General features: G+C 41.4%; 1 protein-coding gene across 1 annotated transcript in view; it reads right to left on the bottom strand.

The window, feature by feature from the left end:
- Positions 1 to 10,163: 10,163 nt before the first annotated feature.
- Positions 10,164 to 26,117, bottom strand: part of LOC124777627 (greglin-like) — a 41,172-nt gene continuing 25,218 nt past the window's right edge. The window contains exons 2-3 of the mRNA XM_047253101.1: positions 15,295 to 15,594; positions 10,164 to 10,518 (exon numbers count right to left, since the gene is read on the bottom strand). Of these exons, the coding sequence (XP_047109057.1) occupies positions 10,391 to 10,518; positions 15,295 to 15,481 (315 nt within the window). The 5' untranslated portion in view covers positions 15,482 to 15,594 and the 3' untranslated portion in view covers positions 10,164 to 10,390. The remainder of the gene's footprint in view (positions 10,519 to 15,294; positions 15,595 to 26,117) is intronic.

Below are 26,117 nucleotides of genomic sequence, written 5' to 3'. Positions count from 1 at the left end.
TCCACCTATGCAACTAATTGGAGGGAGGTTTTTTATTGCCATGCCTGTTTTGCTTCTTTTATTTGTGAAGCATCTTCAGTGGCTTGTAATATATCTTCATATTTATACACTTCACAAGTTTATTATGTGGCAGTTATAGTATCCTTCTATGCCGCATTTTGTCATGTTTTACTCTTGTTTCTTAGGTTGCACTCAACTTTTGTAGCATAAATGTCGTCATGTGAAATTATCGTTTGATATTACTTACGATTTCCAGTGCTGTTAGCCCATGTTTGTGGTATTGGAGATTTATTCATTAGTCTCCATGTCCTAGTTGTCCCATTTCAGGTGTTTTTTCAGCCACATTGATTCAACACACCGCATACATCAGTTTTACTTTACATATTATGTTCAACATGAGTGCGTTTTCGGTGTGCAGTGTTGCCAACCGTCGCTGTGTGTTTATCTCTCATCTTTTGTTTGTGTTGAGAATCTGGTTTTGTATTTTCATTTGTTTTGTGTGTGTGTGTGTGTGTGTGTGTGAGAGAGAGAGAGAGAGAGAGAGAGAGAGAGAGAGAGAGAGAGAGAGAGAGAGAAAAAGAGAAAGAGAGAGAGAGAGACAGACAGAGCAAGAGAGATAAGAGGTGGGGAAAGAAAGATACATTAATTATTTATTCTGGTTATGTTTTTGGTGGCCATTCTCATATTTCCAATGTTTTATATGTTCCTTATATCTAGTTTTGAAGTTTCTACCAGTCGTTGCCCGATTTACTGATTTACATTCTTGGCACTCTTACTGGGATAAACCTGCTCCTTGGTATTTATCTGATTTTTAAGCAATATGTAATTCCTGTTTCTTTAATATATTTACTATATTATGTGTTGTTTTGCGTTTGTATGTATACCATATTTTTCTTTTAGTCATATCATGAGTGTAACTTTTTCGTGTGTGTATGTGTACAGTACTCTCTCTGGGCTTCTTTGCTGTTTGTATTTCTGCTTGTTTTGACTTTTCTTTAGTTGTGTTTTAATTTTTTTTGGTTGAGATAAACAAAACTAACACATCACACAGAAGGACCGAAAAGCACCAACGCTCAGAAACCAACCCAAAGTCCACAGATCCCTTATTCCGTTGAGGCGTGTTTTTAAATTCATGAATGCACCATCATACCACAAAGAGCGTCACTTTCGCTTTTGACGTGCACAGAATGCACACATTAATACCGACAGCAGACACAACAAAAGCAACTGAAGAAAACTTACTTACATACAACAAAGTACTTGGAGACAATATTAATGAAATAAATAAAACACTCAAATGAATCACATCCCAAAATAATTTAACATTACGAAAACAATTTTGCTGGTATGAAGGTGGGCTTCCATCGGTATCCCCAATAGCAGAAACGTTGGAAAACATATTCATCAACCACCTATGAAACAAAATCCTTTATTCAGTCGTCACAAACAGACTATAGAAGATTTTTTGCTGGTACTGATATGTGGATGACAAAATCTGTATGGTAGTTGCAGCAACACAGAAAACTTATAAACTTCATACAGACATAAAAAAATAGAAACATTCAGTTCACCATGGAAAAAGGAACACAAAAGCAAATACGTTTCCTGGATATATCAGTAAAGAGTGATACCACTAAACACACATTTGACATCTTCAGAAAGCCAATACCAACAGACCGAATTATACATGTTTCATCCAACCACCCGCAAAATCAAAAATTACTAGACCTACGTTACATGTTCTACACAATAAATTAGATCCCACTCAGCAAAGAAAACTATGGAAAAGAATTATAAGCAATACAACTAATAGCAACGAACAATGATTACAACTCCCACATAGTACAAAAACTCAACCAAACAATTAGATTAAGACTAAAGAACAATGAATATAAGTAGCAAACACCTAAGAAGCCCACAGACACTACAGCACACACGAAAGCACAGAACAGTAACATGAAATTACTACCAGAAAAAAATGGTACACTTTAATATACAAACACAAAGCAACACACAAGATAGTAAATACATTAAATAAACAGAGATGACACATTGCTTACAGGACAAGAAACACACTCCAATGACATTTGCAACACATTTACAAACAACAGACAAACCGGATAAATATCAAGGAGCACATATATTCCAGTTAGAGTGCCAAGAATGTAAATCAGTATATCTAGGGATGAGAAGCAGGAACACAAAACACGCAGAGAATTAGAAATATGGAAATAACATAACACCTGATAAATCATAGATATGAGCCATCCAACATGGAAAATGACATGACAGTTATCAGAGTGAATAATCACAACAGAAGGTCCTGATATTGCAGGAAAACTTTCACATACGTAGAGCCATTGCTATAAAACAGAATATACTCAATGACCAAATCCATATAAGCAACCACTCTCTAATCATGTTAACCACAAATATAATAACAATCAGAGTTCCGAAACATAACAAGAATAAATAATTAATGAAACTTCCTGTCCCCTTCTCTCTCTCTTCTCTCTCTCTCTCTTTCTCCGTCCCTCTCTCAACCTCTCTCTCTCTCTCTCTCTCTCTCTCTCACACACACACACACACACACACACGCACACACACACACACACACATACACACATACACACACACACACACATATCCATAAAAAAAATATCACACTCTCACAGAGAACAACACTTACACACAACAAAACACACACAGACATACAAACACACACACAAATACAAGACCAGACACACAACACAAACAAAAGACGAAATACAAACACACGGCGACTGTTGGCAACACTACACGCCGAAAACACAGACATGCTGAACACAAAGTGTAAAGTGGACGTGATGTATGCAATGTGTTGAATCAAACGTGGCTAAAAGAAAGAGGGAAATCTGCTAAATGGACCATGGACGCCTGTGACCAAATCTCGATGACTACACACATGGGCAAACAGCGCTGGAAATCGCAACACCGAACGGTAATTTCGCATGACGAAATTTGTGCTACGAGAGTTGATGCTAACCTAAAAAATATGAGAAAACATGACACCATGTAACACAGTAACATTTATTGTATGTATAAAAAGAAACTGCATTACAGACCACTGAAGAAGCTTCATAAACAAAAGAAGCGAAACACCTATGGCAATATACAAATTGCCTTCAATTAGTTGCGTAGATGGAACATACCCACATGACATGCGAAACTGATGTGACGATTGTGTTTTTAAAGCACTCTATAACACTTAAGTTGTTTCTCTCACCTACAACAGGATGAAGAATGTGCAGGAAGTGGTGGAGGAGGAGTAGAAGTAGGAGGAGGGGGAGGAGGAGGAGGAAGTGTATACTGAATGGTAAGATAGAGACAACCTTAACAAAAGATACCTCTGCAAGATAAAGTCCACTGCGATTTAGTGAGAAGCACTAAATGTGACACACTTAGACCATGATCCAATCCGCAGTGAAGTTGTGATCGGGTTTTTAAAGCACTGTAGAATTCCTAAATTGATTCTCTACACTACATATGGATGGAGGAGCAGGAGGAGGAGGTGGCGGGTGAGGAGGAGGAGGAGGAGGAGGAGGAGGAAGGGTCTGGTGTGTGATGGGACAGAGACAGTCGTGAATACCACTGCAAGACAGAGTCAACCGAGATGTATGTGCAAGTACTAAACACAGCACACCTAAGCCACGATCCAGCCCATAGCAGTAGTTGTCACCGATAGATGTTGGCTTTTCGTGGACGGTGCTGTTGTATACAAACAAGTCGCAACTCTAGAAAAATGCAGAGAAATATAGGGAGACCTGGAGAGTATCGTCATTCGGTGAAGAGATGGCCAGTTGACCTCCACCAAAAATAGGCAGAGATACATATTGTTGTACTATAACATGCTCTGCGCTCGTAGGTAGCACAACGCTCTTTGTACACGTCTACCGCGCCGCTCGGGAGTCACAGCACCAAGTAACGACACCCGGAGATGGGCGTATTAGAGTTCGAAACCGGTCGTGTGATCTTCAGCAAACATAGTCAATCCACAAAGGAGGTATCTTACAAACCTCTGTTTCGACCCGTACTTGAATATTGTTGAGCACTGTGGGACTCACAGGAGATACCGTTGATAGAGGAAGTAGTGAATGTCCAAAGAAGAGTAGCACGTTTCGTTACAGGTCCATTTACTGTGCGCGAAAGGGTTAAAGAGATATTCAACTGACTCAAGTGGCTGATTCTGCAAAAAAGGCGTCCTGCATCACGATGTGATTTATTGTTACAGTTCCGAGAGCGTATTTTCCTAGAGTCAACCAATATATTGCTTCCTCTATATAAGTATAAGCCTCGGAAAAACCATGAAGATAAAATTAGAAGATTTTAGCCCACACGGAGGCATGGCAGCAATAATTCTTTCCGCGTTCCATTGCCGATTGGAACACGATAAGGAGAACCGACACTCGTGTACGGAATACCCTCCGCCCCACATCTTAAGGTGGCTTGCGATGTATAGATGTAGACGTATCTTTTAATATAGTACAGATAATATTCTAACGAAATAAGCTTTATACCACTCACTGTGTAATGTAAAATGAAAGGCACAGACATTACGTCTTAGGGAGGCTAGGCATATGTTTCGCATCTCACTAACTGTTCCGTACGCACACACGTGTACTTAGCATGATAAATGTTAAGCTTTCTGGTTCTCATTGACACTGGTATTCTAACATTTTAAATCCCTCGAATCATGAGCACAGAGAGGTCGTAGAACACGCAGACCTAAAACCACGATCCCTTTCAGATGCACCACACTTTCTCAAAGGTTTTCCAACAAACCGAATTCGCTCTTCCTATAACAGATTTGAAGTATTATGGCCAATCGATACCGCTCCAAGGCGTTCAGCTACTGTATTAACTAAATTCCGATACCTTTCGATGGCATCGGGTGTTCTCCTACGCCTGACCAGGCTACTGCACCTTTCAGGTACTCTTACACACTCTACCTCACCATCAGTATTCTGAGGATAATATGATGAGAAAATTGTTCCTATAATAAGTTAATTTGGCTCCGATTATCTCATGAAGGATCAAAAAAAGAGAAATTAAAAATTAAACGGAAATATGGATAAACTTGTCACAAACGGCATTCTGGTTAGTGGCGCTCAAGCCTTGTCACATCAGCCTATGTTAATCTCTTTCCAGAGGACTGATATCGATACCCATACAAACGGACGCCGGCTATTTCCTTTCCAAGTCTTATCCAGTATGAGCTTGTGCACCGTTTTTGATGACCTCCTCGTCGTTTCTCAAGGCGTCTTTGCTGCTGCACGATAAAATACTTGGATATGGATTTTATCTCTCTCACATACATGGTCTCGTAGGATGAACATCAGGATTTTATGGAGTGCTAAAGCTTATTGACCTGCTGTACACACACTTAGGTGTGCTGTTTCCCTTGAGTCTCGCTAACGGGCTCAAAACATCGTCAGTGGCTCGTCTGTCTTTCTTCCACGATCGACAGAAGATCTCTCACATCGGCGTGGGTCCAGCATCCGTGGGAGTTGGCTGTGTTATGTCTTGAGGTATTAGTACTTCTGGTCATCGCGCAGTACTCGCTACGCGGGCGAGAACGGAAAGAAGCTTTTATTTGGCCAGCCGCTCTTGGGACACTCAGTCAGAAGAGCTCTGTCGGCGAAAGACATGTGTCAGCCGGCCAAGAGCACCTGTCCACTTCCATTTGCGCAACCTACAAATGATACACGTTACACATATATCGATGAAATGTGGAATTTCAAAATGGCTCTGAGCACTATGCGACTTAACTTCTGAGGTAATCAGTCGCCTAGAACTTAGAACTACTTAAACCTAACTAACCTAAGGACATCACATACATCCATGCCCGAGGCAGGATTAGAACCTGCGTCCGTAGCGGTCGCTCGGCTGCAAACTGTAGCGCCTAGAACCGCACGGCCACTCCGGCCGGCGTGGAATTTTAGCTCTGACTTCAAAATAATCACAAAATATAACAAGTAGTGGGATAATACATTCAGGGCAATGCGGCCGTTCATCAGTACATCGATAATGGGTACAAATTAAAAATCGCATCACATTACATTTAACTTTTGTGGGTGTCTTGGTGCAAGTGAGAGGTCAGAAAATATTTAGAAAAGGGTAGAATATGCTCAGTCTATTTCCTTGCAGTGGACTACAAGCTGAATCTCAGATACGAACGGTTATCAATACTACTAGTCTAAAAGATATCGATACCAAATAATTACAGGACAGAGCGGATGAGGTTGTGGAAAGGAGTCCAAAGTAGTTGCTGTTAGTTGCACAAAGACACATGCTTTATTTTACTAAAACAGTTACCACACATGTCCTTAAAAGAATTCAGAAACAGTACATCTCAAGGCCAAAACAGTACTTGGAACTAAAAGAAAATCACAATCTAAAAACAACAGAACAATGGAGCTCAAAAGTGCTCTAAGGGTCAGCCTGAGGCGGTAACTAACGTAAGGTTGGGTGAGATAGGCAGCCAAGAATAAAATTAATAAACATATGGCAACTCAACCCAGGGACGCCTGAAGGACCGACCAACAATTTATTCAATTCCCCTCCGGCCGACCGACGGCACCACAACGGAAAATGTCAGTGAGGACGAAGATACCAGCTGCGCTACGTCTTCAAATATTGGCGTCTAAATATAGATAAGCACAATAACCACTCAAAAATACGAACAAACACCAAGAGCTGTCGGACTACACGCCGAGCCGGACAGCCTCATACGGCGAGGAAAAACATACTGCGGAAAACTACGCTGATGACCTCACCGCGGAGACTTCCTTGCTGGTGTGTCCCAACAACTGCTTGCATACTCCAGTACGCAGCGGCATTAAAATCAACTGCTCAGTCGAAATCACACAAGCCAGACACAGTTTCACAAAAACACTTCAACAATAACTCGAACAATGCTAAAAGCAATCCCCGTGGAACGACAAGGACGGATCACAAGTCGACACATACAGAGAACCCAGAAGCGGGCGACCAGATATACGTCGTCCGGTGTGACGACCGACCGAACGAACAATCAAGATCGTCTCCACTCATGTCATGCCTGTCAGCCACGGTCGAGCGAGACATAGCTATCCGGACCTCCCTGGAGCTCCATCCTGACTCAACTCCATGGCCGTTCCGAACTCGGAGAAACGGCGACCTGGGCACACTGGCTCGGACCCAACCATGCAGAGGTAACGCTTGCCCACTGGCCACCTGACATCTCTGCACAAGGAAGGAACCGACCCACATCCGACAAAGTTACCAACAGACGAGGCCCAGAAACGGTCAAAAGACCAAATACACGTCGCCCGATGAGACGACCGACCGAACGACCAACCAAAGGTCAATCCCACTCCAGTCTCCTTCCGTCGGACAGTGCATGTGTGTCGCCAGCGGTCGGCGAGTACTGGCTGTCCGCACCTCACTGGTGCTCCGTCCCAACTCCACTGCCGACAGACCACGAACCCGAAATACTAGCGGTCGCTCCAGAGATAGTACGACAGTGCACTTATCGATAAGCGCTGCTGCTGCCACTCACTACCAAGCAAGCCAGCAACTTAGTGAGGCCAGTAAATCGAATAAGAAACGAGACGGCGGCACCGCAAAGACAAGCTGTCAAGCAATAGATGGCACGAACAAGAGCCGCGCACCGCTCAACACGCTTTTAGAGATTTTCAGTTCAATCAAGATGTGTTGTTGCAATATTGCTTATGGAATAAATGAAGTTACATTTACAGATTAATAGCACAAGCGGTTATGAGGTACCAGGTATCGACCCACGCTAATATCAGTAGTACGTGGCGTGGCCTCCACGGGAAGCAAAGCGGGCAGTGACTCTGCCAGTCAGTTGATTGCACAGATGGTGAATACTGTCCTGGGATACGTTATGCCATGTGTGCTTAGCCTGTTCTGGAATATTTGTCGTTTGATGAGTCTCACGTGTCACTTCCCGTCCCATCATATTCCACATACGCTCGGCTGGAGACTAGTCTGGAAATCGGACTGGCCAGGGAAGTCGCTATACGTCTTGCAGAGCACGTTAACTTTCACGGGCAGTGTGTGGGCGAGTATTATCCTGCCAGAAGAATACATCACCTTTCTGATGCAAGAACGGCAAGTGAACGGGTCCGAAACATTCTGCACGTACCGAGCACTGGTTAGAGTCCCCTCCGTAAACGCGAAAGGCTGTAGTTCGTCGCACGTCAGACCATAGGGCCTGAGGTAGGGGCCAGCCTGCCTTGTACGAAAGCACTCAACGACACACCGCTCACCAAGTCTACGCCGTGCGCTCTCACGACCATCACTTTCATACAACCAGAATCAGCTTCTGAAGACTATGGCACGCTACTCCAAGTATAGCTGACGGCACCCGTCGAGCCGTGCGCATCGATGCTATGGTGTGAGTGGAAGATGGGCTAGAGGTGTGGCTGCCTGTAATCGCAATGCTAATAATCTGTTCGCAACAATTAGTGTTGACACATCTGGGATCAGAATTCCTCTTATCTGTGCTGTGGTGAGTCTACGATCTGCCATTGCTAGCCAATACGACGATGAAGGTGGGCATCTGTGCAGCGTGGACGTCGAGAATCTCGTCTAAGGGTCTGAGAATAGTCACGTGACCACTGATACCAGCACCGTTACACAACTGAAGCTGCACGTTCAACCTGTGTGTCAATTCTTCGGAAGTTCCATCCCGTCACTCCGAATGCCACAGTTGGACCCCTTTCAAATTCATTCAGCTGGCTGTAGGAAACACGAGTCGGACTCCGTGGCTTGGTTGCCTGCTTGCTTCACACGTTTGAACGACACTGAGCTTTCTTGCTGTAAGCATTTCGTATTAAAGGGTAGACACATACGGCGCTGCTCTGGTAGATTTACCACTACGTTATCTGTCGGTGGACTATTATCAGTGCAACTACTATACTATAGATGGTATATGCCGTTATCGGATCTTTCCAGGCGCACAATTTATATTTTTTTTCTACTCCTTTTTGGCTCCGGAATTGAATATTAAAGAGGTTCTATAAATGTATGGAATTAAATTGAGTCTATCTTACCTGATTATAGCACACCGCAATGCTATTAATCAGTTTCTTTGACAAAATAATTTCGGGAATCACACATTCATTTCTTAGTATCAAATATACGTACTACATTAATTTTAATTTGGAATGTTTTGTACCTCCAGTTGAGAGTCACTCAAAATCGTAGCCACATAATGACGGATATTTTATTTTCAGTTGGATGTTTTTATTATTAGTTTGATAGCTTAAGATAAAATATTTCTGTAGTAAGATTTTCGTTCTCAATTCGCTTGTAATTAACTGAAACCTCAAACCTACACACCTAGTGATGCCACCGTAGCTACCGTTAATTCTGCATATCATCGTACGGTACGTACCTAGTAACCAGGCAAAAAAGAAGTTGTTGAAAACCACGCTGGAGGCTAACAGTGCTGGTCTTTAAGACTGATTGAAGAAATACAAACGTAAATAGTTACTGTAGTCACACAAAAACGTTGCCCAAGCAATAACGCCACAAAGCGCTAGAAAAGCCTGCTTTTGACAAGAATGGCTATACTCCTGGATTCGACATGCGTTATTTAACGCCATTCAGATATAAATCTCATCCATTGATAAACGTTATTCGACATCTAACTATGTTTCATCTTTACTTAATTATTTAAACGGTTTTTGGTAAAGCAATATAGGTATCTGCCGCAACCGAAGCGTCAACGCATTTCACCAGGGTGTTTTGCAGACCGCATCCTGCAGAGTATGTGTTATTCAGAGGTGTGCTCAGTCTTTTTACCATTAGTTAGGGTTTAGACAGGAAAATTAATACAAGCTCTACTTATTACTAACAGGTTTATTTTTAATTTTGCAGTACGTTGTCAATGAAACCGTTTATCATTGTGATATAAAATCAGCGTTTTTGAATGTATAGCTTGACTGGGCCGAATTTTGTTGACTTTATTAATGCTAATTCATTACTTTCCAGTATCAGATGCTAGAGGCAGATAAATTTGTTGTGGAATCAAAAATGTAACAGCACTTAACATGAAACTTCCTTTGGGTTGTAGCCAATTTATTACAGAATAAGAAATTGATAAAAAAGGGCACAAAAATTTATGTAAATAGCAAGTAACATAAAATAAAATCTGATTTGATTTATTGTATTTGGTGGTCGAATCAATATAGCAGAAACGTTGCTGAGGTTATTCAGGTAGTTTTGTTGCGAGTACATGAGGTAAATTCTTCTGCTCTCGTATTTTCTTGGTACCTCTAAGCACACTAATCATTTTTCTGCTTTACGAAGATTCCTTGTCGTCAGGACAGCCACTCGGACGTTACTCGCTGGAGGACGAGTCTTCAATTTCAGCGTCTTCCTCTACATCAAGACGCCGGGAAGATTTTGGCTGCAGTGGACAGGGTGACATTGGTCCTTTACACATCTCCCTTGGTACAAACTTGTAAACTGTAACAAATAAAAGGAAGGACACGTTAATAACGCTAGTAACTGTGAAAAACTTTTCTAACGGTCTGATTACTTACTGTCGACTACATAAATGTCTCCTATTGCATTTCCTTAACGCCACGCACAGCTGTTGTTGCAATATGACCAGATCATGTTCTGGATGCGAATTATAGAGAAAGTTAGCAATTCATTAGCAAAAAGTGGCTCCCCACATGCCCAAGAGCTTGTCACAAATATAGAATTCCTTTGACCACATCCCCATTAATACAACTGTGTCTAGCTTGTTCCTGAGCTTTTAGTCGTCCAAATTTGCTTGCACGGTAAATACATTCTCAAGTTTATTCCATAGCGAAAATGTTTGAAGAGCGTTGGATATTAGCACGTGTGCCTTGTTGTGTATCTTGTGTTTTGAAGGCTAGTGCAAAGTCGGTTCATTATTTACACTTGTGCTATGTATACAGGTCGGAAGTGCACCGGGATCTTTATATCTTTATATGATTGGTCGGCCCCCTTACTTTCATGGACGAAGCGTAGGCCGATGACTGTTCATAGGTGTCTGTGTGTCCAATTTTCACTTTAATTTTCTCTTGAAAATGTCTATGGTGATATTTAAAGGGATGAGCCGCGCAGGTTTTGCCGAGCGGTCTCGGGCGCTGCAGTCATGAACTGTGCGGCTGGTCCCGGCAGAGGTTCGAGACCTCCCTCGGGCATGGGTGTGTGTGTTTGTCCTTAGGATTATTTAGGTTAAGTAATGTGTAAGCTTAGGGACTGATGACCTCAGCAGTCACGTCCCATAAGATTTCACACACATTTGAACACATAAAGGGATGAAGGGTCAGAGCCTTTTCAGTACTGCCGTACTGTCGTAACATGATTCAGGGACTACAGTTGAGCTCGTCGCTGCTACGTTGTATGCCAAAGGGAAAGGGAGGGGATCGTGGCTTAGCCGTGTAGATTCCGAGATAGATAGGTCCTCTATAAAATAAACTCGGCCTGAATATGTACTGCATGTCGATAAAGCGAAGCACTCGTCAGTAAGTACCAGCAGTAGAATTCGTCCCACTTCAGTGGTATAGCCGGCCGCTGCGACCGAGCGTTTCTAGGTGCTTCAGTCTGGAACTGCGCGAGCGCAAACGTCGCGGGTTAGAATCCTGCCTCGTACATGGGTGTGTGTGATGTCCTTAGGTTAGTTAGGTTAAAGTAATTCTAATATATAGGAACAACGTGGTCTTCGATTTCTTAATTTACGATTTCACCATGAGAACAGATGTATCATAAGGCTGTACAACCAACCATACAAATAACGAAGCTTGTCTTAGAGATCGTAACAGAACACGTCTTACAATTCGAAATGTGTTTACAGCTATAAAAATAAACAAAGTCTTTTGTTAAAGTTACACATTTCTGTACACACAAAACTTTTAAGATTTTACTGTACACATACATCAGCGAAATGACTAAGAAAAACGTATATTCTACAGTCGAGACAACAGGAGAGTAACCTATTACCAGTGCGAAATTCAAAATATTAGCATTAACTGTAAAACACGAAGTGAATATAGTCAGAACTTTGGAGTACTCGGGGAAAAAATATGTGCGCAGAAAGTTTGATACATTACGAAACTTTTTTTATAAATCTTTGTTCTCATGTATATCTGCTTTAGGAAAGATGGTTCCGTTGTATCTCGACATTGTACACATGCATGTCATTCGCAGAGATTACTAACTGATTTAATAACTACTTTTAAACAATTAGTCTCTTTCTGATGTGGTAAAAAGTAGAATTTCTGTATGAAAATTCCTCTAAAATACGGAGAAGGGTTACTGAAAACAACGAGTCTTTCGCGGCTACATGACTAGACAAAATCGTATCAGTTTTCAAGTCGCGTCAGTTCCAACAAAATTCTTCACAGCTGTAGCGAATATCAGTCTGTGACCAAAACTGAGAGATTCTGTCAGCGCCATGATTCACACACTTCTCTAGCCACTTGTTCACAATTTACTGAGAGAGATCGGGAGGAATAAATGCTATTTTCTTGTTCGTGATATATATGTCACCAGACTACCAGTTTAATAAGTCATCGTTGCACAATACTGATGGAAGAATGGAAAACCTGGTAGAAGCCGATCCCGTGGAACAGTATTTTTCTGGACAAATAGGAGAATAAGCGAGACAGTATTGACCCTTCGGGTCATCTCAGAAGGGCGCTTGTTACAAGCGCTATATCCGGTTTCGAATTACGGTCCGGCACAAATTCTCATGTGGCATATATTTACTCCTAACGTAGCTAATGTCAGAATGATTGCGCAATTTAGAATAAATTTCGTAAATTTAGTAGAGCTCCAAAATCTCCACCAGCGTCTGTTCCTTCAGACATCGTAACCAAAAGATATTAAAAGCCTCGACTGGCAAAATGCCTATCTTAACACTGACGATGAATACGTTTGTGTCTTTGGAACACTGTGGCGGAAATATAAATAAATTTGCGAGAGACAGGGTCGTACACAGTATGACGTAAGGAAGTTTTGGTCGGTCCTAGAAGCGCCCTCGGATTGACGAAATGGTAAAGGCAAGCGCTCGGGACAAGCACATAATATGGTTTAGTGTCACAATCCGGTAAAAATTTTCATCTATCAGTAGCAGGTCATATCCCCATACCTTACTCAGCTGTTGTCAGAGAGATTCTTGTATTCCGAATTGATTTTATAAATATAGTACTGCTGCAGGATCGTCACCAATGTCTGTTTTTAGGAATTCTTAAAAACGCCTTTATCTGGACAGCAAAATAACTGATAATGGCCAAAGTAGAGAGGATATAAAATGTAGACTGGCAATAGCAAGAACAGCGTATCTGAAGAAGAAAAATTTGTTAACACCTAATACAAATTTAAGTGTTAGGAAGTGTTTTCTGAAGGTATTTCTCTGGAATGTAGCCTCATACGGGACCGAAAAGTGCGCGATGAGCTGTTCAAAGAAAAACAGAATGCAAGCTTTGGAAATATGATGCTACAGACAAATGCTGAGGACTACACGGGTAGATAATGTAACTGATGAGAAGGTACTGAAATCGGCCGATAAGACACATTCTGAGACGTCAAGAGATCACTAACGTTGTACTGGAGGGAAGTGTGAGAGGGAACCAAGAGACGAGAACAGCCCGTAGGTTTCGACTGATATTAAATTATTATGAATACTGCAAAATTGTTGAATTGGTCACTGAACGAAATTACAGTAGTTAAGAAACCAATGACTTTATTGGTCCCGTTTCGAGAGATATCCATCATCATGGTCATCTAGGTATTCACATGCATAGAGAGAAGCTATAACTGATACAGCTGTCATGGCAGACATGATAAGGCTGTATCAATCTTTATGCATATCTTTATCCTCTGAATAGCTAGATGATCATGACTCTCTGATGATTGGCATATCCCGAAACGAATCAAATAAAGTCATTGGCTTTTTCATTAGTGGCATTTCATTCAGCCACCAATTCAGCAGTTTTGCATCACTCAAATCAATTTTCAGTATAGCTCCACTCTTCCTGCGTTACGTTATGTCACAATCACAGTTCATGTTAAATTGGTGTGTCAGTAGTTATTCGGAAACGAAGAGGCTTGCACAGGATAGGGTAGCCTGTAGAGTCTCATCCAACCACTCTCCGGACGGAAGATAACAAGAAAATTAGCCGTACAGAAAAATGGCGGCGGGACGCACTTCCTGTTGCCACCCCCTCCGACAGCCCCCACCCCCCAAACCTCGTGAGGGAATTTGTGTAACCAGTCTGTCTATACCTGGTGGTATCCAGGAGAAAAGTGTGCCAGTGTGTCAACATTTTCTAAATGTTTGTCAGTAGTGTCTATGAGGTGGATAGTGTGTACCATGCAGGTATTCACCTACTCGGATGTGAGAAACCGCCTAAAAACTACAACCAGGCTGACTCGCACACCGGCCCTCGTCGGTAACCACTGCACGTATTCGATTCGGGGCCAGTGCCTCCCAGAATCTTGGAAATGGCGTGCTAATTAACGCATTTATCGTAACGATGAAATGTAAATGTCGTGTGACTAGAGCTTCCCGTCGGGTAGACCGTTCGGCGGGTGCAAGTCTTTCGATTTGACGCCACTTCTGCGACTTTCGCATCGATGTAGATGAAATGATGATTATGGCAACACAACACCCAGTCTCTGAGCTGAGAAAATCTCCGACCCAACCGGGAATCGAACCCGGGCCCTTAGGATGGACACTCTGTCGCGCTGGCTAGTCAGCTACTGGGGGCAGATATCAGAACGGTAAGAAAAAAATTAAAAGATTAAAATAACCCTGTTCCAAGAGTATTGATCCTAAGCCTCACAGTGTCTTTCCTGTCGGATATAAAACAAATCCTAAGTAAACATAATTTTATACAAAGTTGCGGTATGTCAGTACCATGAAAAACATCTACTGCGCTCATAAAGTATTGTAAAATAAGTAGATTAAGTAGATGCAGCGAGTTCCAGAGACAGTTCTGGCGAATAATCCGAATGAGTTCTAAGCTCAACCATAAGATTGGAAGTCGTGGACTGAGCGAAGAAAGCTTCCTGCCGTTTCACTGCAAAGTACGAGGAACAGTGCTTCCTTCAATGATTTCGCAGGCATAAATATGTAGAGTTCCATTGCTGGTTACTCGTATATCCGCTCTGACATTGGAATCCAGCGCTAAGTAAATGCACAGTCCGTCGATATCTCATCAATAACACACGTAAAACAACTTCATTTAAATTCCAAGAACTTACCGAACCCTGTGTCACAGGCGCACTTGCGCACCTCACACTCATCATCGAACAAGTGGTAATCGTGGTTGATGTCTTCGACGCACACTGGTGCGTAGGTAAGTGGACAAACTTTAGGGCACGGTAGCTCCGTGGACGACATTTCCTGCGACTCTGAGGAGCCGGCACCGTCGTCTTCTGAGCGGCGCATGAACGTTCTGGGACTGAGCCGCCTCTCTGCCGATGACGGCTGCTCCCGGTCCTCCGTGGGCTGGTAACGCGACTCCCGAGGGCCGTAGCGCGCATGCGCCACGGCGACCAGGGCTGCAGAGACCAGAAAACACACACACTGTAGCGAATATCGTCTACTGGATGGCAGTTGTGATGTAAATTAATTATCGAAGCAACGCCGATCCTGACACACAATTTGATCCTTAAAAAATTTATATTCAGTGAATTGCACGTTTATATAGAGGTTTTAATAACAACAGCACAACATCACTTGTTACTTGTTTATTCCACTGTTCCTGAAGAACTATTCCGAAACTGTATTTTATAATTCCTGTAGGAAATCCATACTTGCACCAACTGCGACATAGTCGCGAATACGAACAGTGATCCGAAACTGTCAAATGTTTTTTTTTATTCCAGTCTTTCATGAGTCCCGCCCCATGTGGCCATTAGGAGTTAATATTGTGGGTGCATGGTAGACAATGGATGCGGCAGCGAATGCCATAAACATCACTAAACTTTTCCGGCCTCACGTTCAAGGAGCTCAAAGTAAGTTCACGTCAGCAGAATTTGGGTTAAGGTATTAAAGTAGTTTCAGCATTCCAAGTATGGATTCATATGTTTTTTATTCCAGTCTTTGATCACAATATCCATTCTTTTGACGATGACCGGTTTCAGTACATGATGTCCATCCTCAGATCTTTTCCACACCATATCTATGGCCTTATAGTCATAACTGACTGAAACCGGTCATCGTCAAAAGAAATGATATTGTGATCAAAGACTGGAATAAAAAACATATGAATCCATACTTGGAATGCTGAAACTACTTTAATACCTTAACCCAAATTCTGCTGACGTGAACTTACTTTGAGCTCCTTGAACGTGAGGCCGGAAAAGTTTAGTGATGTTCATGGCATTCGCTGCCGCATCCATTGTCTACCATGCACCCACAATATTAACTCCTAATGGCCACATGGGGCGGGACTCAAGGTAACCAATGATGAGCCCAGCATGAGGCTAAGGAGCATAGTTGAACTGATTAGCCGACGTCCCAGAGCAGGGAAATGTCGTTGATAGAAAAAGCAAACACTGCATTGTATCCACAACAACATTTCCCGGAGCTGACATTTCCAGAAAAAAAACCAAGGAATTTCTGAGAGTGAGGGACAAGTGACAGACGAAATATTAGCAGTTGAGGAAGGTGATTGAATGGAACGCGTGTTGCCGTATACGCTCGACTGTGGGGGCAATGTACATGAGGAATACGATGATGACGATGCGTGATAAATAAGTGAAATAAATATTGAAACAGATGTCGAGTCATGTAGTTCATTATCTTTGTCGCACAGGGAACCCGTCCGACACTTCCCTTCTCAAGCGAAACATAACAAAGGACCAACGTTGTCCAAGGAGCGTATGGAGCGGTTACTAAACAAAATTGTGTGTATGGATGGAGAAAAGAGAACCACTTGCATGCATATCAAGAGCTCAGATGGAAACCCAGTTCTAAGCAAAGAAGGGAAAGCAGAAAGGTGGAAGGAGTATATAGAGGGTCTACACAGGGGCGATGTTCCTGAGGACAATATTATGGAAATGGAAGAGGAGGAAGATGAAGATGAAATGGGAGATATGTGTGAAGAGTTTGACAGAGCACTGAAAGACCTAAATCGAAACAAGGCCCCGGGAGTAGACAACATTCCATTAGAACTACTGACAGCTTTGGGAGAGCCAGTCCTTACAAAACTCTACCACCTGGTGAGCAAAATGTATGACACAGTCAAAATACCCTCAGACTTCAAAATGAATATAATAATTCCAATCCCAAAGAAAACAGTGTTGACAGATGTGAAAATTACCAAACTATCAGTTTAATAAGTCACAGCTGCAAAATACTAACGCGATTTCTTCACAGACGAATGGTAAAACTGGTAGAAGCCGACCTTGGGGATGATCAGTTTGGATTCCGTAGAAATGTTGGAACACGGGACGCAATACTGACCCTACGACCTATCTTAGAAGAAAGATTAAGGAAAGGCAAACCTACGTTGATAGCATTTGTAGACTTAGAGAAAGCTTTTGACAATGTTGACTGGAATACCCTCTTTCAAGTTCTGAAGGTGGCAGGTGTAAATTACGCGGAGCGAAAGGCTATTTACAATTTGTACAGAAAGCAGATGGCAGTTGTTAGAGTCGAGGGACATGAAAAGGAAATGAGATAAAGTAGCAAAGGAGTTTTGCCATTTGGGGAGCAAAATAACTGATGATTGTCGAAGTAGAGAGGATATAAAATGTAGACTGGCACTGGCAAGGAAAGCGTTTATGAAGAAGAGAAATTTGTTAACATCGAGTATCGATTTAAGTGTCAGGAAGTCGTTTCTGAAAGTATTCGTAAGGAGTGTAGCCATGTATGGAAGTGAAACATGGACGATAAATGGTTTAGGCAAGAATAGAAGCTTTCGAAATGTGGTGCTACAGAAGAATGCTGAAGATTAGATGGGTAGATCACATAACTAATGAGGAGGTATTGAATAGAATTGGGGAGAAGTGGAGTTTGTGGCACAACTTGACTAGAAAAAGGGATCGGTTGGTAGGACATATTCTGAGGCATCAAGGGATCACCAATTTAGTACTGGAGGGTAGCGTGGAGGGTAAAAATCGTAGAGGGAGACCAAGAGATTAATACACTAAGCAGATTCAGAAGGATGTACGTTGCACTAGTTACTGGGAGATGAAGAAGCTTGCACAGGATAGAGTGGCATGGAGAGCTGCATCAAACCAGTGTCAGGACTGAAGACCACAACAACAACAACATGGATGATCATCCGCAGCACAGTGAAAAAGCAATTATGAACATATTTAGAATGAGTCCACAGCAGTATGACTATATAGAGCATCAGAAGAGCTACGGATATTCAAGGGAGGACAAAGTGCACTAGTCACAGAAACTGGTGTCTGCGCTTTTTAAGTGTGCTCGCTACAGTTTACACTATGTACGTGATAGCGGACTACTACGTTACGCACATCAAACTGGCCGCAACACGGGTTACAGGTGATTTCAAGAGAAGCAGTCGATGGTTGCATAACCTCAAACAGTGCTACAGAATTGGAAGATGCAAGGAAACGAAATTTCAAACAAAGCTTCAAATTGTCGATGAACAGCAACCTGCGGAATAGGCAAGAAACTTTCTAGATTAGATAAACAAACTTATCTCACCCTTCAGTAAGGATTTTGTTTTCAGTTCTGAGCAATCACCATATGAAGAAGAAATGCCTGTGAAAGGGACCCTTCAAAGTAGATATCCAAAGAGAGCTGTATTAAAAACAAATAACGTCAGTGCCCTTAACGCATTCGTATAAAAATATACTGATTGATAATCTGGATGGTAAATTGACTGGAAAGCTATTTATTGTGCTAAATGTAGCTGATATTCAAAGAAGTAGCATCGACGGCAGTTGAGAGGTATATAAGACTGCGATTTATTGGTAGAGCTCCGCATTTGATTAGACGAGCGGTCTGAGGCGCTGCAGTCATGGACTGTGCGGGTGGTCCCGGCGGAGGTTCGAGTCCTCCCTCGGGCATGGGCGTGTGTGTTTGCCCTTAGGATAATTTAAGTTCAGTAGTGAGTAAGCTTAGGGAATGATGACCATAGCAGTTAAATCTCATAAGATTTCACACACATTTGAACATTTTTTATTGGTAGAACGCTTAGAAAATGCAACACACCTTTTGTATTTTGTAGTTGAAAAACGAACTAAAGACTTCAAAGGATACTAATTTATCACTTTGTGAGACAGCTATAACATTTAAATTATTTAGAAGGCCCACAGAATATGAAATAGCATTCTTTGGTTTAAATTTCGCCCTGCTCTTAATTAAGGTGTCCAGTTTAGTATCTAGTTTGTAAGATGTTGCCGTCTATGATCATACAACTGGACGAATAGGAGCACCTTGTTTATGCTGCTTAGAAATCCCGTACATTATAATGGGCACTGGATCACATGACTTAACAGTTTTCCTTAAAAATCATAGAATGTGGTTTTGCATGAATTGATTACTCATTTAAGATTCTCTTTGAATAATTTAATACAGTCTTTAAGAAGGACGTGGAAGTATATGGTATTCAAGAAATCATTACCTTTATCCACATAATGACGTTTGTTCAATAGTACATTACTGTTGCCTTCATCAGATCTTGTGAAAATGACTTAACCTGTAATTGGTCTTACTCAAAAAAAGAAAAAAAAGAAGTCTGTGAAATCTTATGGGACTTAACTGCTAAGGTCATCAGTCCCTATGCTTACACACTACTTAACCTAAATTATCCTAAGGACAAACACACACACCCATGCCCGAGGGAGGATTCGAACCTCCGCCGGGACCAGCCGCACAGTCCATGACTGTAGCGGTGACTGCAGCGCCCTAGACCGAAGTGGTCTTATTCATGATGTATTTTTGCGGCAGATCAGGACATTGCCTATGATTAAAATGTGAGTACTCCTTTAAAAGCAAACTACAAACAAAAGTTTTACCAACGTGTAGTTAACCTATCGAACTTGGTTCTGTCGCCAAATCAACAAAAAGTGCAAGATCCCCTTTTCTCACTGGATTTGTTTCGATATAACAGGAAATCAAAGAAATAATAATGGTATGAATTACCATTTTTCACGGAACGTAAAGGGGTTTGTTGAATACATAGCATACATTTTAAAAAGAATGAGAACACACGTTACGTTCATTGCAGTGACGAGTAGAGGGGGGACATCCCATTTGGCATTTGTAATCAATCCTCTTAATAGAGCACTTGGTGACATATTAGGATCAATTAGGACACACCGGTGACTCCCGAAGGTATGAAGTGCCGTTAACATGGGCCAATGCTGCAGTTAACTCTAGATGAAATTCAATCTGTAGTATTGTTTCTACAGAATTGCTTTTACGAGTATATCGTTTAGCAATGCTCAAGGTCAACATTTTAGACAATTGGTATGACAGCCGTGATAATGAACATACGAATCGCACCTGAATTACGTGTTTGCTTACGTTTGGTATAACAGGGCAGACATTAGTGGAACCTCTTCTCATGGTGGTGGAACAAAGGTTCACGACGCTATTATTTTGATACCATTAGATCAAGTCCCATACATGTTACGTAACTGAAGTTCTCATGCACGCTTCTCTCATATTACTCAGAAAAAATTTTATAGTTGCATTAGTGAGAAGCAAAGTCGATGTCGTAATTCTGCCACTATGGACAGTAAAAATTGCTTTCGAACGTCCGAAAATTTGCCACATTGTTTGCTGTAGCATGGCGCAAACGACACCTTGCTGTATTTATTATTTCTGGAATGATCTGTCTTATTTGCCTCAGCCTGTACAGGAAAGGACTAAGACAACTTTTCGCGATCTTAGATTCATCTTTAGAGGTGACAACTAAAGGTTTACAAAAATGGTTCAAATGGCTCTGAGCACTATGGGACTTAAGATCTAAGGTCATATGTCCCCTAGAACTTAGAACTACTTAAACCTAACTAACCTAAGGACATCACACGCATCCATGCCCGAGGCAGGATTCGAACCAGCGGCCTTTCACAGTTTCTGCGACTTGCATGTAAACCAGTAAATAAAATTTGGAGAAGTGCCGTAAAAGAATACAAGTATATAAATCCAGGGTGAGGCAGTCAAACGGAAAGGTGTAGGAACTAAATGGTTTCCCTGATGTGGATTATGGGACTGGGTCAAGTGCTCTGCGGGTGTGTGCTGGATTGGCATATTACTAAAATTCGGATATTTTCTAGGAGCTGAACACGCGTCTTCCACCGGGAGTTTAACTTACTCTCCACGAGGTGTAGCGGCATCTCCAAACGCTATCTGCCTTTGGGCGACAAACTCTGAAGCCACTGGAAGCACTACACAGAAAAGAGGTGCTCACGTAAATACGTACAAGACGGACGCAAGATATCATTGATCGTGTGTGTCGCCTTTACGAAGGAGACCGCGAAAATTAGCTGTACGGTTCTGTGCAGAACCTCGACTCTTCCAGCAGTAGGACGGTGGATCAAACCGCAGTGTCATTGGATTTGGCCAGACGCGCATGCATCGTTAGGAGGAATGGCGATATTCCGTAGCCGTCCGTCTGCCAGCTTTAACGGCTCCAGGCTTATTTCTTTGGAGTTATCTCAGTCCAAAGTTTCCCAGGAAAACCATACAATAATCGGAAATGATTTGAACTAGTGAATTTTCCAAAAAAACAAACAATGTTCTATTTCAGATACTACATAATTTCGTGTGCTGGTTTACCTCAGACTCTGTTAACGTGTGCTATACCAAGGATGCAATGTGAGTGATAGCAAAATCAGAAAAAAGACAACTTTCAAGGTAAACTATTAATTTCCACTTGTCTATACGGTATGCATGAAAATAATTAAAATTAGTTTAAATCTCTGTTTTGTGTGAATATTTAAAATCTTCCCATTCGAATGCCCTACCCGGTATTCAATCCTTTATTTCAACCAAGCCAGAAAGAAGTGTAATAGCTAATTAGCATGCGACGTAGTAGCGTTACATATACAGTAAATAATAGAAGTAAGTAGCAGCTTTTGTTTCACACATTTTGGGTGCATTATGTTCTCTATGGACTGGAAGTGACTAATATGACATGTCATAACCTTTGCTGGCTTCCTGGGCTCCAGTTTGCTGGGTAGGTACCTCCATTAAGATACTCTTCACTGCAGACAGCGTCACATGACACCTGAATTTTGCACATGAATTCGGTATAACTGAAGTATAATACACTTTCCACTACAACCTGAATCGACGATAGCAAGCTTCAAGCAAGCCATCGAGTATTCTCGCAATCACATATGAAAAACTAAGCACGGCCAACGATTCGAAAATTTTGTCCAGAACGTACTGTCCTAGGAAAAAAGAACTGAACATCGCTCCAATGCTCTACTTCCGATCAACGTTTCAGTAGGTTTCCCTAGCTTTCAAGGCATACACCGGGTGTGGAAATACCCTGCTAAATGGTAATCCGTCTGCTCCACCATCAACTCTTCTGGACTGTGGAAGAAAATAACTTGGCTCTACAATGGGTCGGATGTTTCAAAGACCGCCCCCACATTTCAGGATACGGAATAAAATGTATGATATAAAGAATAATGAAAGGGAACCAAACTCTACAACAACAAGGCTTCAGAGACCGAGCCTGCTCGTCCAGTTAGTGAATGAAACACGTTTTCTTTATGTGTTCATGGATGCTATATATCCAGCAAAGCCTTCTACTTTGCACGAAAAAGAACAGTTCCTACCATGACATCGAAACAACACTATTATCTTGCAGTAAGGAATCGTATATACGTAGCTTGTACTGTGTGGGGGGTCGGGTTTATTTGGTTGTCTATATTAAGTATTACCCCAGTAACAAGAAATCGATTCTGCGGAGCAATCTCAAATTGTGCTACATGACATTCGCCTGCCTACTGCCAGATACAACATACTTGTTTAAGACACTTTAGCGATAATCTTAAAAGAACATCATGATTATTTTAACTAACAGCTATTTACGAGAATATCGTCATCTTCCTCAAACATCCTGAATATCTGCGCAGGCGTCCTTTGGACTATGACACTAGCCTCTGAATTGATTAGCAAATAAATTTCAGAAAGGTACATTCTGTTTTTAACTTCGGATGCGCTATTCTCCATACGGTTCTCCCCAGGAGACGAAAACTTTCGTTCGCACTTAATATAACACGTTTTTATGTGCTCATTACGTTTCATATTTAGTTAGTTAACAACTTTAACGAAATTACTACGACTCTTCTTAATTCTTTATCATCATACAATGTTTTTCGCCTCCCGTCTCCTTCCACAAACTCGTATGAAAGCCAAGATGTCACCCTATATACAAAGTATAGTTCTGTGTATGTCGACCGGAAGGTTTTGCAGTTACTGTGTTGCACAAGCAGCTGATTCCTCAGCAAACACTATGTATAGGTTGCTCTGCCTAATAGGTCGTCTCTTAAATTCTTCATTCAGACCCCATTCTTTAAAGTGTTACATGTCCTTCAAGCGTGGGTGTCTACGACAGGTAGCACTTTAATCTACCATAATCACACATTTAATTGCACTCAAAAATTGTTGATATCGACGAAATGACAGCGCCTTGTCCAGAATATGGGTGTTTGGGTCTATTTGGTAGAATATGTAAATGAAATGTCTTCGTAGTACACACGCAGCATGCTGGGTTATAACAATTACTTCGCTGACTGTGAAAATGGGCATTTTTACAACGATGATAGAATTATTTCTTTTAGAGTAATCATCACTTCAAAAATTATTTAATGAAAGAGGTAAAAAAAGAAAAGGCTTTATCGTAATTGAATATTAATACTATACATTCTGACAGTACTTACCAACAACAAGCAACAGAACGACCTTCATTGTACTCGGCAAGCTGTACTGCTGCTCCCTGCGATATATATATAACCACTAACAGTTGTCTTAAGTACTGCTCGTAACATCGAAGGTTATCGTACAGCTTGAATTCTTTTTAATTAGTATTCTGTGTGCTGTGGTAGCATGCAACTCAGCAGCCAAGAGAAAACAAACGCAGCGAACTGCAGTATTGCTGAGTTGATGTACCACACGTGTTAGCGGCAGTTATTGAAATTGGCTGGTGTTACATAACTACATAAAACTGCTAATGGTAATTCGGAAAGCGCAGAAGTCAGTTATATGTAAAGTTAGTATGAAATCCTCTGAAGAAAATGTATTTCTGCACTACTAAAAGTTACTCAAAACGTTTAGAAATCCATTTTTCACGAATGAGGTAGAATCCCGATGAACAAAATTTGTTTCTTCAAATAATGCCAAAATTTTATCACAGTACAGGCTGAAATGCTGATGAGTTGTACAGGAGTTGCTGATAGTTTGTTTCGGTCATCGTGTAACTAAATGCCTTTTCATATTTCTACCGTGTAGGTCCAGGGAAATCCGCATATCATTTACAGAGGTTCAATGTATTTTATTCAGTTGTATTCTGATATCTGAGCAATAGAGTATGTGGAGAAGCTCAGTTCGTGTTGCCATCGCAACGACCCATGCTTAAGGCAGCACACTGTACTGGTGCCAAATCATCTTTTTTCGCTTTAATGTTGGTCGCTTCTGTTTTCCACTCCAAGATTTCCTGGAGAAAAGCAAATTTCTGATTTCTATTGTTGAGTAAGCTAATACATATTCAGGAGATGGTCATCTGCACCCGATGAGCGTAAATTTCATTTAATTTATTATTAACTTTACTGACGTTAATTACATGTACTGATTCGCCTCATCACAACGGAGATTTGCTGGTCGCATTTCCTTTATGAAACAAGGCGTGTAAACGAAACAAAAAAATTGTAATTGTAAAAAATTCACCACCTGGTGTGCCACACAAAGCTTTACTCTTATTCGAATACCATTCATAGTTGCTATTCACACCCCTCCGTCTGTCCGACCAACTCAACAAATGCTATTAGTAATAGCAGCTTTTGGCGACAATATTACTGTAAAAATGCAGGAAATGTATTCGCTTTTACGAATATGAACCACCACCGGCTGTATAGTGGGATGACGAATGTGAACATTTTTGTCGAACCAGGACCACTTCAAGCACAGTGTCGCCCAACAACTTTGACTGTGTGCGAATCACCGAAACCCAAAATTTCATATGTCGTCGTTCATGTGCCAAAACATTCACTCGTACGCTACGTATATTCCTGTACAGGAAGGACACTTATTGAGAGGCGAGGCGAACACATATGAATAGCATGCTTGTCCTAAGGAAACTTGCACAGTACTTTTTATTAAAACAGGTACTGCTAATTAGTAATGTAAAAAACTTTTGTTGATATATTAAATGTAGTTACCGTCTCTTACGCTCTTGCAATAGTAGAAATAAAAGACACTTCGAAGGTTTGCTCATTAGAAATGGAACATCAGTTCATATGAATACGATTGGAAAAAAAAACTGGTGGTAACCTACTCTAATAAACCCTTATTCACATGTAGCGATTTAAAGAATCTGCGGAACATCTAATCTCGAATGGTCGAGCGAGTATTCGAACTGCATCCCTGCCAAACCTACTGAACTGCTCTTAGCGACTCCCATTTGGAGTCACGTGCAAAAACTGTAATGAACGTTCCTTTTAATGGGACTCTTTATCCTTTACCCTTATGATGAGTTTTAGGCTTAACAATCAGTTCTTATCTCTGCTAGCCTGCACATAAGAACCAACAGTGCCAGTTACCTCTACATAAATCTTGAATGGAAAAGATGTTTACGACGTAAGGCGATTCGTCAGAATATATCTTTTCCGTACAAATTAACTATTATTGAGTTATGTCTTTCATGTTCATTCAATCTATATTGACAACTCATCGCTCCTACTGACGAACAAAGTAAATGTTCAGTTTTACGCCCGTGAATGACAAAGAAAAACAGGCATTTTTTTTAATACTTCATCACGTAGCATCCTCTCAGTGTATGAATCGTCTGAAGTCCTATTTTATTTTAGTGAAGTACTCAATATGTTCATGGATGGATGTTGTTTTCGTTGCTGCATAGATTAAC

Source organism: Schistocerca piceifrons, chromosome 2, assembly GCF_021461385.2.
Source record: "Schistocerca piceifrons isolate TAMUIC-IGC-003096 chromosome 2, iqSchPice1.1, whole genome shotgun sequence".
Lineage (NCBI taxonomy): Eukaryota > Metazoa > Arthropoda > Insecta > Orthoptera > Acrididae > Schistocerca > Schistocerca piceifrons.
Note: the sequence above shows the minus strand (reverse complement) of the source record. Positions and strands in the feature narration are given on the sequence as shown.